Raw genomic sequence first — 13,360 nt, 5'->3', positions numbered from 1 at the left:
GGGTGTTCATGTCACTCTGCAAATGTCTATACAGGGACAACACGTGCCCCTGGGGAGGAGCAAGCCCATGGGCCACTCGGGCCTCAAGTTCTGGGGAGTAAGAGGATGCCCTTGGGGACGAGGCCTCTTGCAGACCGGCTCCTCCCCTCCGAGAAGAGTGGTCAGGTCCATAAGAATATTCACAACAATTTAAAGAGAATTCAAAGCAAATTTTTAAAAATGAATGGCGGAATAGGCTGTCCAGCCTAGGCATTCTTAGTTGTTGATCATTCTAGTTTAGTTCTCATTCAGGTGTCTCTCCCCAGGACCCTTTCCTAACGGGAGCTGCTGTGGTAAGGGTCCCTGTGTAGACAGGCAGAGGTATGTGGGTGGTTTCTGGGGTTCTGCTAGGATGATCTGCCAGGTGGCCCTTGGAGCCGCTTGTAGCCTGCCCAGTTCTGTACGCCCACCTTGGTACAGGTGTACAAATGGCCCTTTGTGTGAGTGCCCAGGCCCTGTATTCCCCATGAAAATAATACTGTTAACTTCCAAGTAACATGAACACCATCAAGTTCGGGAACAAGCACTCATTTGGTCTCAGAAAATGTCCGTGGTGTGGCAAGGTTTAAGATTTTAATAGGTTAGAACTAAATTATAATTTACACTCAAATCTGTTGGATTATCACATATAGCAAAACCACATTTCTGTTAAAGTCAACTTTAGTGTAAAGGTCTTCCCCACCCACCACCACCACCACATGGCTTTCTTTTTCAAATTCTGTACAGCAAATTTTGGTAAAAGCAAAGGCAACAGAGTGCTTGGGAGTTTGCACTGAGAGTATTTCCCACAAATGTTGGGAAGGCAATAAATCATCCCCTTGGTCACCTTTCATGATGCTCTGGGACAAGCAGCACCAGCACCCAAGACACTTTCCTAATCACGCATTTGGGACTGACATACTCAGAGGGTAGCCTTGCTTTTTCCCAGCAAGACTGTACTTGGGTTAAGAAATTGCAACACCCCACAAATCCCGCTGTGCTGGATCTTCTACAAGGTTTTTTCATTTTTCTGCTCTCCCAGGCAGCCTTACCATCCTGGGAAGACAAACAGGTCTAGTTGGAGACACATCTGTGATGGGAACTGTAACATCACACTGAAGAGGCCTCTGTGCAGACGCCAGAGTCCTGGCTGCTCGAGCTACCACCCCTGCATGCCAAGGCCAGCGTCCCTCACAGCCAGGTGTTCACGTGGAGAGTGCATATGCAGTGCAGATAGTTACGGAGACGAATCCTAGGACTACAGGCCCTGATTCTGAATTTCATTACCCATGAAATGGAGAAAATATTTGTTTCAATTAAGTATCTTATTTCTACAGAGCCTAAATTCTAACAGCGGAAATAAACTTCAGATTTGCAAAACTTTTTACAAAGCAAACATTTATTAACACAGTAAATGACTTTTTGTAGAATTTCTAAAGAAACAAATTCAAGACAAAATTTCTTCCAGTAGGTAACAAAATAATCTATTATTTAAATTCCTTCTCATTAAGATGACTTTATCCCATGAAACAGTACATCAGCTGGACAGGCTCATTCTCTTACCGAGAACAAAATTGGTTGTGTGACATCACTTTTATTCTATAAACACAACCACGTTATCATTGAAAATTCAGTACTGTGATTTTCAAGAGCAAGTGTGAAACATTTTATCAGCACCTAAAACATCTCAGAGTGGCTTTCGTGTTTAACATGTCACAAGTTAGAACAAAGTAAGCATTTAGGGAGAATGTCTTCCTGCATTAGTCTCTGGCATAGTGCAGGTGTGACTTCATTCTGGAACTCAGGATAAACTGCCTTTCTCTTAGAAAGTGTGTATGTTTTCACAGCAAGTTTAATAAATTAAAATGTAGGAAAAATAGCAACTAATAAAAGAATTCTTCAGGATTCTCTTTTTAAATTAGCATGTTTAGGGTTACACGTGAATCAAAGCACTTAGCATGTGGCAACATACCCAAGCCACTGGAACCAAGGATCAGGCTTAGCAAATACAGCAGAGTTATTATCTTCATTGCAAATTCATTTTGAGCAAAAGGCCAGCACGAGTCAGCCTCAGAAGCACATAAGACAAAGTTACTGGTTCTTCACAATCCACTCTTAAGGCATAATCAAAGATGAGTTCCAAACCTTTGGTCCCTTCTGCTACATGCTCACGTGCTCCCAAGGAAACTCTGGGAATTACTTTCCTGTGGCAAGCGCTTGATACATGAATGAGAAATTCTGGGTTTCTGAACATCACGGAGTCAGTCAAGAATACCTAGCAAAAAATACTAACACTCTGTGTTCTAAGATGTGCCAGACCACCTCATTGCTACTTGTGAATAAAAGGACTACATGATGTTTCAAGTGTTCTAAATCCTCTTGCTTAATCTTTTACACCTCTGCAAAACAACTATACCATTTGCTGCTAGAATCTTTGGTAGGACAGCTTTTACCTAATCAGATTTTAGGAATGAAACCCACCAGCCACATTTCATTTTAGCAGTTATTCCAGGACCAATTTCCTAGCTGCATATGTGCTGTGAGTAGAGAGTATACTAAGCCATTCTGCAAGCGTTCAATTTGTCATTTCTTCTTCAGTGCCTACAAAACAAGAGGTGGAAGGGAATGGATGCAACTGTCCATTTCTTCAGTCCCATTCAAGGGTCCCCAGAGCAAATCAGACTTGCTTCAGTTCAATAGGAAAGAGTTGAAAACATGGTCCCAGTTTTATTTCAGCTTAATAGCCTAAAGGTATCAGAGTAATAAACCCACACTGAAGTGTAAGGCAGGCTGAGAGACGAGGGAGACCACCAACACTAACTTTATGAGCTGGGCCAGGGCTCTGGATCTATAGTTATGTAGTTGTCCAAACTTCATACACATCAAGACAAGCAATAGAACGGTTATGCATACAACCTGCACCAGGATTAAGTGAGGTCATGTTAACTGCCTTGTTTCTTGATCAAGTGTAGCTGAGGTCATGCAGACTGGGATTTTTAAGGGAAAGCTCTAAAAATGCTTTGATAAAGACGTGCAAGTTAGCAGAGATTCAGGAAAATGTGAAGCTATTCTTGCCCATTTTGCCCACACAGTTCTTGGTCTTGGCCCCCGATGCTAACTTGTGTACAGTGATCACTCACACAGAGACGCAGCGTAGGATGTGCTTGGCAGGTGACTCCAAGCTTTCATTCCATGTTGGTCAGAGAGTGAAGCTGTGTGGGCATCGGGTCTGTCTGTGGAGTCAGCTCACTAAGCTCACTGATGGTGGTGGCCAGCAGAGCGTCCTGAGACACCACAGAATCATCTGACTTGCAAGCCGTGTCTGCAGAACTGTTCTCGTGCACGGCAGGTACACTAGCTTGGACTGTGGCTAGGTTGTGAAAATGGCCATTTTCTGCAAAAGACAGCAATTTATCTGAAAGTTTGGATGGTGTGTATTCTTCGTCCGGCTGTTCAGTCTTGTGTGTGTCATCATTCTTGGGTGAGCCATCTACAATAACAAGGAAAGACTTCCATGGAGTATTCTTATCATGTATCTACGAATCAAACACAAAACAAAAATCACAACGTGTCTCTGAACAAGTACATCTTTTACATTTTTTTTTTAATGTTTATTTATTTTTGAGAGAGAGAGGCACAGAATCTGAAGCAGCTTCCAGGCATTCAGCCTAGAACCCGATGCGGGGTTCAAACCACGAACCGTGAGATCATGACTTGAGTGGAAGTCAGACACTTAACTGACTGAGCCACCCAGGTGCCCCAAGAACAAGTACATCTTTTAAAACAGTGGTCTCTTTTCAACTTAATTTTGCTTCTACCACAACAAAATACCCTTTCACTAATGGCCAAACATTTTCTACCACCACTGTTACTGTTAGGAAGTACTTATCATAGATTGTGCCTTTAGAGTCCTGAAACTCAGTTCTTCATTCACACTGGGAATGTACACCCTGAAGAGAAAACCTGAAAAGGAGAGACCTGTTGTCTTCTATAACCACCTTATGGAATGATGACCAGCATTTCTGACTGTCTAGAGTTAAGGGTATGTGGGGCCCAGAGATTTGTCATTCCGAAGCTACAGTACTGCTTACCGAGGTGTGCCGCCGCAGAGTGGACTTGTCAGTAAACGTCCGCCCGCACGCGTTACACATGAACGGCTTCTCCCCTGTGTGGATGCGATGGTGACGCTGGAGAGCGTTGAGCTGGGTAAACTGCTTGCCACACTGGTCACAGCAGTAAGGACGTTCCCCTGAGACAGAAGAGAAGAAAACCACTGGTTCATCTCTCCAGCCTACTGTACTGAATTCTGATACACTCTGGAATCATGCCCACTAGAAGGTATCAGCAGAGGGGTGCCTGGGTGGTTCAGTCAGTTAAGCGTCCAGCTGATATTGGCTCAGGTCATGATCTCACAGTTCCTGGGATCAACCCCTGCATTGGGGTCTGCGCTGGCAGCATGGAGCCTGCATGGGATTCTTTCTCTCTCTGCCCCTCCCCTGCTCGCCCTATCTCAAAATAAATAAACTTTAAAAAAAAAGAAAAAGAAAAAAAGAAAGCATCAGAAGGAAGGCTGCGCTGGGAACGACCGGAGAGTCGACTGACAAGTACAAATCTATCCCTCGAATAACAGGAGTTTATGGCCTACACCCAAAGAGAGCCAAAGCCAAAAGCTGGTATTACATCTACAGAAATTCACCTGTTTTCCACAGTAACGGAATATGAAATTCCAAGTCCCACTGAAACTGAATTTGTGCGTGTGTGTATACACTAACATGTAGATCATTACCCCAAGTTCAAATGTCCACATATCCACATACACATTCAAACATTCATACCTTTTCAGTTTGTCAGAGGCAGAAACTAGAAACTCAGAAATTTAAAAATGCTATCACAACACACAAAATAATGCTCAACTCCAAATGATTTTCTAGTGAATCTAAAACCTTTGGGATATTATTCTTGCCACACTGAACTTCCTTCCCTGGCTACATTCCAGCCATACCTGTATGGACTTTAATATGCTGGTAGAGCGAATTCCGTTGGGCAAAAGTCCTGAAACAAACTTCACATTTAAAGGGTTTGGATCCAGTATGGATTCTGTTGTGATGTTTTAAATACTCCTTAGAAGCAAAACTCTTGCCACATGTTTCACACATAAAAGGTCTTTCACCTACATGAAAAGATAAAACAGAAAGTTAGAAATGATACAGGCACCAGAACACTCTAAGAGTTGGCCCACACTCTAGATCACCTATGAACTCGAAAGCACCGTGCTGGGCAGCACGTTACATCTTCTAGTTAAAACTGTCATAAAACACCTATTTGTGTAAGATGTCTGCTATCTGCTGAAAGTTCACGTAAAATACACTTGGAAATCCCAAGAAGGATTCCACTAGCCTAGAATTAGATCATTCAGTCAGCCCACATTTTGGAAATTCAGTCATTCCAAACAAATTTTACAACTTGTTTGGGGGAACTGTTGGATTTTGCAAAGCAGCACTCCTCTGGCACTTTATCAGGGCAAAAGTCCCCCTTGGGAGGATAGGAAGTTTACATGGCTACATATGCACAGCTGCTCTCAGGCAGCAACTCCCATCAACCTGGACTAGAGTACATAACAGGAGAAAAATGTTCCCACTTCATGTTGTATAATTTGAGTCTTTTAATCCCACAAATCAAACGCATCTGATTACTAGATGTGCCCCTGATTTCACAAACAAAATAAAAATACTGCCTTTAACAGAACCCAAGTACATTACTATTTTCATCAAATGACCAGTGCTTATTTAATGATTCAGTATAGCCTGACCTCACCTCCACCCCCAATCTTCCATGAGGCACTGATTCTCATTTCACAGTCTCAGTAATTCACATCATTAAATGCCTTGGCTCTGCTTCACCTGCATTTGAACTTGAGGCTCATATGGCAGTGTTTAGAGATAAACATTTTAAAATGCAAGCAAGTAAGAAAGAACTGGGTTAGTATGGTAACAGCAGCATACAATAGTTAGATTCTGTATTGTATACAGCAAGGTTCTGAACCTCAGCATTACTGTGCTGAATTTGAATAAAGCCAACTTACATTTTCTGCATCACATAATAAAATCACATCACAAAAATTTAGAAAATAGAAATGAGATAATCCCACTACCTAATACATCATAGAAATTTGTTTTCATCTAGTCTCTTATGTGCAGGTTTTCAATGTAGCTGGGATTAGCTGTATGCATAATTGTGCGTTTTCCAGTCCACATCTGGGCACAGGCGTTTTTCATAACGTTCAGAGCCCTGAGAGCCGCCCCATCAGGAGCCGGCAGGAGATGGATTTACCAGTTTACTGGACCACTTCCTTGTGGATGGACAATCAGGTTGTTTCCAATGCTCTGTTATTACAAAGAGCAAGTAGGTGGGTGACAGCATATAGTTTTTTCCCATATTTTGAACAATTTCTTCAGGACAGATTCCTAGAAATGGAATTTTGGGCTAAAACACTAGGAACTGTTTCATACCTCATCATATGTAAGACTCCCTTGCCACCTTCCACTTCCCAGTGTGCACAGGCTGCTACCTCAAGCACGCCAGCACCAGGGGCAGAGGCGTATTTTATTTACTCGTTTTTGCTCACTTATGAGATGGAAAAGCTATATCATGGCCTTAGCCTGCACCACTTTGGGAGATGCCAACTTCTAAATTAAATGGCAGTTTCTTCTACAGCTACAAAGACATTCAATCACAACAGCATTGAGTATTTACCTGTGTGACACCTTTTATGATAAATCAGCATGTGGTTCTGAGTGAATCTTGCACCACATTCATCACAGACAAAAGGTTTTTCCCCTGTATGAATTCTGAAAGTACAACATTCAGATGATAACTTAGGATGTATCTCAAAGCCGACTTTGCAATACAATTTCCACTGTAGCCTGCAAAGGTGGTTATTCCAAGAGACCGAATGAGAATGGCCTAAGTGGAAAGACACAGGCCCGTGACCTCTGTCCCCAGATTCATTTCCAGCAGGGGCCAGCAGGCTGCCACACTTCCCCGGGGGGAGGGGCGTGGAACAGCCCCTCACCGCCCTCTGGTTTACACTGCATGGCTGGCAGACACGCACCTCTGCACGCTTTCTTAACTACTGAATGGTGCTGGGCCACATTTGTATAAAGCTTCCTCGTGAGAGTGATCAACCACAGACACCTTGGGGACCACGGCTGACAAAGCACCACATGATCAAAAATGACCGGGCCAGTGCTCGCTTCGGCAGCACATATACAAAAATAACCGGGCCAGAAAGAACGGTTCTCAAAATGCTGAAGAAGCCTGGTTTCCGAGGAGGACACCTCAGCATTTTAGTTTCCCAACTAGTATGTAGTAGCCATCGACCACAACTCTCTAAGCACTTCCTAAGCCAAGTTTTTAAACTTCTCACATAGAGTAAAAAGACAATGAATGCCATGTGACCGTCCCAAAGACTGGCCCCGGCCTGACGGCAGGTCTGTACTACAGGAGAAACTGCTTGTCTGGATTTCAAGCATAAACAGTGAAGCCTGGAAGGACACCTACTTAAAAACCGGTGTACCCCACCTACACTTTAGAAATTATGAACAGAAAACACTGTCCTGATTCTGGAGGTTGGGCTAACCAACAGCACACTTTCCAAGCCCAGAGAACAAACACCTAAGACCAGAGGAATGTCTTAAAGCCCTAAATGGCCTCTCACTGAGGTCGTTAGTGGGACCATGGGACCCAGCTGGTCACAGGCCCAAGTTCTAAATAAACAGTCAGGAAAAGAGCAATGAAGGTGATGAGCTCAACTGCCCTTCAAGCATGGTGGCACTGTAAGTTCCAGAGGCTACTCTGAGATCAGGATAGCCTGGCCTGCATGGCTGCAGAACCAGACTGGTAGACCTGGTGTTCCCAGTGGCCTCTGCCTGGGTGGGCCAGGGCTCGGTATCCAGGCTTCTGTGCTGGCACTGGGCACAGGGCGAGGGGGACAGCCATCAGCCTGGGACCTGTAAGAAGGCTGAATGAAAAGACACCTGTACTCAGGAAGAGAATTCACAGAGGTCCGAAAGCAGCCCCCCAACTTCTAGAGGGCACAGATTAAGATACAGAATGTTCTGGATGTGGCCACACTGGTCAAACCCTGGAACTACCTCGATCTCTCGACACCTGTCTCCAGAACATCAAGAGGCTGCATCCCAGGTAAAAAGCACCCTTGCAGCGGCTTCAGCTGGTGGCCATGGCCCTACCTCATGTGGGTCTTCAGCGCCGAGGGCTGAGAGAACTTGGCCTCACACTCGGTGCAGCCATACGGCTTGTGGCCCGTGTGCGTCCGCTCATGCAGCCGCAGTGCCGTCTTAGAGCTCAGGCCCTTGCCGCACTGCTGGCACTGGTGTCGCTCGCCGCCACCCTCGTGCACCTGCACCACGTGCCGCTTGACGTCCTTCTTCCTCTTGAACTTCTTGCCACATAGCTCACATGGGAAGTGGCGCTCGCTGCTGTGCACGTGGCGCTGGTGGCTCTTGAGGTTGCAGCGGTTGGCAAAGGTCTGGCCGCACGTATCGCAGCGGTGAACCACCTCGGTGGCCACTCCGTGATGGTGCCGGATGTGCTTCAGGAAGCTCTTCTCATAAAGAAAGGCTTTCTCGCAGATAGTGCATTTGAAGTTGCTCTTCCTCTTCTCACCCTCCTCATCCTCGTCCTCGTCCTCCTCCCGACGGCCTGCGTCCTCCCGGCCACCCACTTTTGGCAGCACCTGCACTGCTTCCACTGCCGTGCCACATTCTTCATGTTTTGTGACGGGCTCCATTTCTGCACCCATGGCATCCGGGCTAGGGTCCTGGGGGCTGCAGTAGTCCCCCATGTTGTCCTCGGCACTTCTCTGCTGCTCCCGGAGCCTTCTTGTGTATTTCTTTTTAGGGATTTCCACAAACACCTTTCTTCCAGCCAGCCTTCCACTGGCCCTTCTGATTTTTGGGTAGGGAGGCTTGACTGCATCTTTTTTCTTGTCTGGTTTCTCCTTGGACTTCCTGGGGGGCATATCTGGCAACACACCATTGCTGATTGTCTCTGCTGGGGGATCTGAGGAATCCCCGAGGCCGTTAGCAAGAGGACTGTCCATGGTGGGACTTGCCCTGGGGTCAGGGGCAATGGTGGCTTGGGAGCCACTACTCCCTTCTGCCTCCTGTGACTCGGAGAAGTTCTGCAACTCCAGAAGTACCGACTCTAACATCTGCTTCTTCAACTGAAAACAAGTTTCCGATAAGTCCAGACATTTCAGTTTCTCGGCCATTTCCAGCATTCGCTGCACCCGATCTTCCTCTACCTGTACCTTCGCAGTGTAGACAAACTCAAGAAATGAAGCAAAGTCAACAACTTGCACTTCATTTAGGTAGACATTAGTCCTCGTACCATCCACAGTCTTCTCGTTAAGAAACATTTCTTTAAAGAACTTGCTGGTGGCTGCCAGCACAGCCTTATGAGCCATGAACTCTTCACGGACACCCTGGTACTCCACGCTGACAGTCACATCACACAGGTGACCAAGAAGGCGCAGCTGATGCATTTCATGCAGAAGGTTGAATGGTGAGGATTTGGATTCCAGCAGAACTGCACCACTTTCCATGTTTCTTCTTTCCAAAAACAGCTCTGAAAACAGAAGCAAGAATTATTCATGCATGAGCAACCACTAAAGCAAAAGGATTAAAAATTAGAATTATTTCAGTTCTCTAGAGGATAGGAGCTGATTAACAACCAAAACCCAACTTTCCTCACATAAAGATATAAATCACGTTTTTTTTAAAAGCTTATTTATTTTTGAGAGAGAGAGCATGAGCAGGCTAGGGAAAGAGAGAAAGGGAGAGAGAGAGAATTCCAAGCAGGCTCCACACTGTCAGCGCAGAGCCCAACGCAGGGCTCAAACTCACGAACCATGAAATCATGACCTGAGCCGAAATCAAGAGTTGGACGCTTAACCGACTCAGCCACCCAGGTGACCCCAAATCATACCACTTCTTAGCGGTTTTCTAAAGTGAAGTTTTGATGTACCCTCATAATATTTAATGAAAGAAATAATACTAAGATTTCTCCCAGGGATAACCATAAATGACGAAAGTGAGGCCTAATGAAATATATTCTGGCAGGAACTTGCATACCTAGAACATTTTCTACCTTCCTTATAGACCCAGACCTCAAAACTGTAATAGAATTTACTGCAACAATAATGTCTAGCTCTTTGACTAGGAAACCAAATAATTAAAACAAAGCACATGGCTGCCACTGAGAACAAATCTTAGAGAATCATGTCTGCCTTTGAAAACAACCAACTAAATAACTACTTTCCATGAGGAAAACTTCATGGAAAAGCAGTCCATAATCCATGGCCATTTCCAGCACCCCTAAACACCTCATAATTTGAATTCCTATCACTTTATGAGAATACTTTCAGGAGCTGTGCTAGTGACCAAGTAACTTAATTTCTCTAAACTACATACAGTCTGCTCTTTTGTACAAGATTGCCAGGCCATGCGAGGCTTCAGTGAGTACAAGCATGTCAAGTGCTTACAAGCGTACCTGAGACTTGTAAGCTACTTGCTACTGGCTTCCTAGGCCTGGGTGTTACTGTTATCCCCATTTCACAGAAGAGGAACAAGGTAAACCTTGAGACTGAGGTTTGAGGCTTGGCCTGGTGGAACTGACTTGCACTGAAACTGCTCAGCAGGCCCCTCACTTCAGCCATGCCAAATGCAAAGAGCTGCTTTTCCTCCCTAGGTTTTTCCACAGCTGTGGATGCTGCAGATTTCACCCCCACCCAGAGGTCTTCTCTCCTTGGTTTCCATGGCACCCCACACCATCATGGGTCACTTCTGCTTGACTGGCACTACTCTCGCCTCACACTCTCTGACTATGTGCTTTCTTCTCATAGAAAGCTTATGCTCCTGAATCTCCCTTCCTCTTCCCAGTATGTTTTAGTTCCTAAATCTCCAGCACCCATCCAAAGTACCTGTCCTCCTTCAGCCAGATCTTAGATGTCATCTCAGACTCAGCATGTCTAGAGCAGAACTTGTCTTCATTTTCCCTGGAAAACCAGCCTGACCTCTTTCCACTTCTCTATTCCCACCAGTGATACTGTTTCCAGTACCTGGCACTACAATTTGCTCCCTACAAACACCAGCCCCCCACAAACATGAAAAAAGACTGCCCTCTGAGAGTTCAACTGTAACAAGAACATCCATGAAGCCTGAGCACTCACCTGAAAACACCGATAAGCCTAGGTAAAGAGTTATGGTGTTGGGGGGAAGGGGGGGGGGAACAATAGGCCAAGGACTGTCATGCATTCCAGCCCCAGCCTGGGAGAAATGGCTGCAGAGGGCTTGCTCAGCATGATGCCCATACTCACCAGCAGCCCTCCACTTTCCCAAACCTCTGCCAAACGGCACCTCGGGCAGACGTGTGAATATAGAGGCGGCCTGATAGTAATTTCTGAGTCTATCAACAAAATGATTTCTGAGCAAGATTTCCCATCCTGTCTGAGCACAGGAAGGAAAGGCAGTGATCATGGCGACAGGAATCCTCCGGCCTGGGTGACAGCTGCATCTCCCACTGTAATTGGATGGCACCCGGTCGCACCTCCGTCTCGAGCATCGCGCTCCAGCCGGCGGCTCTCCGAGGCCCCTCCGCACTGGGGAGGGTGCGGCGCTCCCGCCCAGCCGCGTCCGGGTGGGCGTCGCGCTCCAACGGAGGACGCCCCCGCCTCCTCCGCCCCTCAGACCAGCACACTTCCGAGGGAGGGACACACGCCCCCGCTGCAAATGGACTCGGTGGTTGCTGGGCCGCGGGCGTCCACGGCGCCCGCGTGACCGGGCCTGGACCTCCGACTCCCGGCAGTCCCTGGCTCCTGCGCTCCCGAGGCCCGCGGCTCCTCCCGGAGGGCACGCGCGGCCGGCCCGCTCCCCGCATGCGGACAAGTCGGGAGGCAGCAGCTGGGGCGAGGAGCCCGCAGGGCCTGCGGGCCGCACACTCACCTCCCAGCCGGCGCCGCCGCCGCCGCCGCTGCAGCCACCGCGCGTCGGCCGGACCAGGCCCCGGGGGACCGACGGCCGGCTGGGCGGGGCGCGGCACCAGCGCGGACGCTGCCGATTGGTCGCCGCAGGCCCCGCCCCACCCCAGACATCCCCGCCCCCTCCCGCGGCTGGGGGAGGGGCTGCGCGCGCACGTCCGACTGCGGAGGCCGTTCAGGGAAAGTTACGTGATTCGACGTACGCTTAGGGCCTGAGTCTCTCTGTCCGCGCGGGATTGCGTCACCCGCCGCGAGCCAAAATCTGCGCCTGCGTAGAAGACCGCGAAGGCGTCTCAGAGGGTGTTCACGGCGCGGCGGGGGCGGGGCTGGGCCAGCCCCAGAAGGTCACGTGAGCGTGGGGGCGGGGGCGTGGTCACGTTCAGGTTCGTCTCGGGTCGCTAGCCCGCGGCGCCAACTACCCTTGTGCTGCGCACAGTCCCGGGTGGGGTCAGCCATGCGGAGTAGGGGACTGTCTGCAACGCCTGCCCGGCACCGGGAAGGGGCAGGCGTCCCGCGCGCGTCCTGGGACTGGTGGGCGGCGGACAAAGGACTTCCACGTGCGACTGGACGGGGTTGGCGAGGGGGCGGGGTGATCGGCAGGCATTCTTTCCTCACGGCCCCTGCCCAGGGTTCCCCCTAGCTCACGAGAGCCGAGAGCACACCACACACCTTACTACAGCGTGCAGTGTAGTATCCCTGAAGTCTGCAGCCTCGCACGTGGTCATTACAGAGCTTCCCAAGACCCTGCCGCCCTTGGGTGGAAAGAATTCATGCTCCGTCTTCGAACACTTAAGCCCAAAACCTTGCTGCTGCCACGCATCCTTGTGCAGTCTTAATCAAAATCCTGCTTTGGAAGACTTGTCTTAAACTAAACTTAAAATTCTCAATCCAGACCCTGGCTTCCCTCTTCGAGTCACCGCTAAAGATTTTTGAGGTCCTGTTCCCGCTTTCTGTGGCCAACCATGCACTGGGCGTCGTCTTACCTACAGGATGTGTTGGTGATGTGTGGGACTGTAAAGCAGACATTTAAAAAATAAGATGCTTAATTCTTCCTTTTGAAAATATTTATCTCTCCTTTTTCTTTCAACATTTAGTTTAGAAAAGGGATCATTGTAAGTATTCTTTGAAATGTACCTAAGTCCTTTTGAAGACTACCTAGGCCTTGGGTCAGCTTTAAGACCTAGAACCTAGAAGAGTCTTGCTCCAGGGCCCTGGAGCCAGCTGTTTGCAGTGTAAACATCCAGAGAGAGAGCACCCAGTCTCCCAGTTTCCTAGGACACTAAC

At 47.8% G+C, this 13,360-nt stretch overlaps 1 protein-coding gene across 3 annotated transcripts; it reads right to left on the bottom strand.

Annotated features, from left to right (window-relative positions):
• Positions 1-1,399: 1,399 nt before the first annotated feature.
• GZF1 (GDNF inducible zinc finger protein 1) lies at positions 1,400-12,101 on the bottom strand. Of its 3 annotated transcripts, none has more exons than XM_042981000.1 (6): positions 12,042-12,101; positions 8,268-9,666; positions 6,772-6,866; positions 5,021-5,188; positions 4,110-4,267; positions 1,400-3,554 (listed from the first exon to the last, which is right to left on the bottom strand). In XM_042981000.1, the coding sequence occupies exons 2-6, from the start codon at positions 9,641-9,643 to the stop codon at positions 3,204-3,206; spliced, it is 2,148 nt and encodes a 715-aa protein (XP_042836934.1). In that variant the 5' UTR covers positions 9,644-9,666; positions 12,042-12,101; the 3' UTR covers positions 1,400-3,203. The 3 variants fall into 3 exon arrangements, with proteins under 3 accessions (XP_042836934.1, XP_042836933.1, XP_007096632.2); XM_042980999.1 differs by lacking the exon at positions 12,042-12,101 and adding an exon at positions 11,417-11,586; XM_007096570.3 differs by lacking the exon at positions 12,042-12,101 and adding an exon at positions 11,417-11,586 and having other exon boundaries at positions 3,289-3,508.
• Between the last annotated feature and the right edge of the window lie 1,259 nt (positions 12,102-13,360).

This window comes from Panthera tigris, chromosome A3 (assembly GCF_018350195.1).
Source record: "Panthera tigris isolate Pti1 chromosome A3, P.tigris_Pti1_mat1.1, whole genome shotgun sequence".
NCBI classification, from domain to species: domain Eukaryota; kingdom Metazoa; phylum Chordata; class Mammalia; order Carnivora; family Felidae; genus Panthera; species Panthera tigris.
Note: the sequence above shows the minus strand (reverse complement) of the source record. Positions and strands in the feature narration are given on the sequence as shown.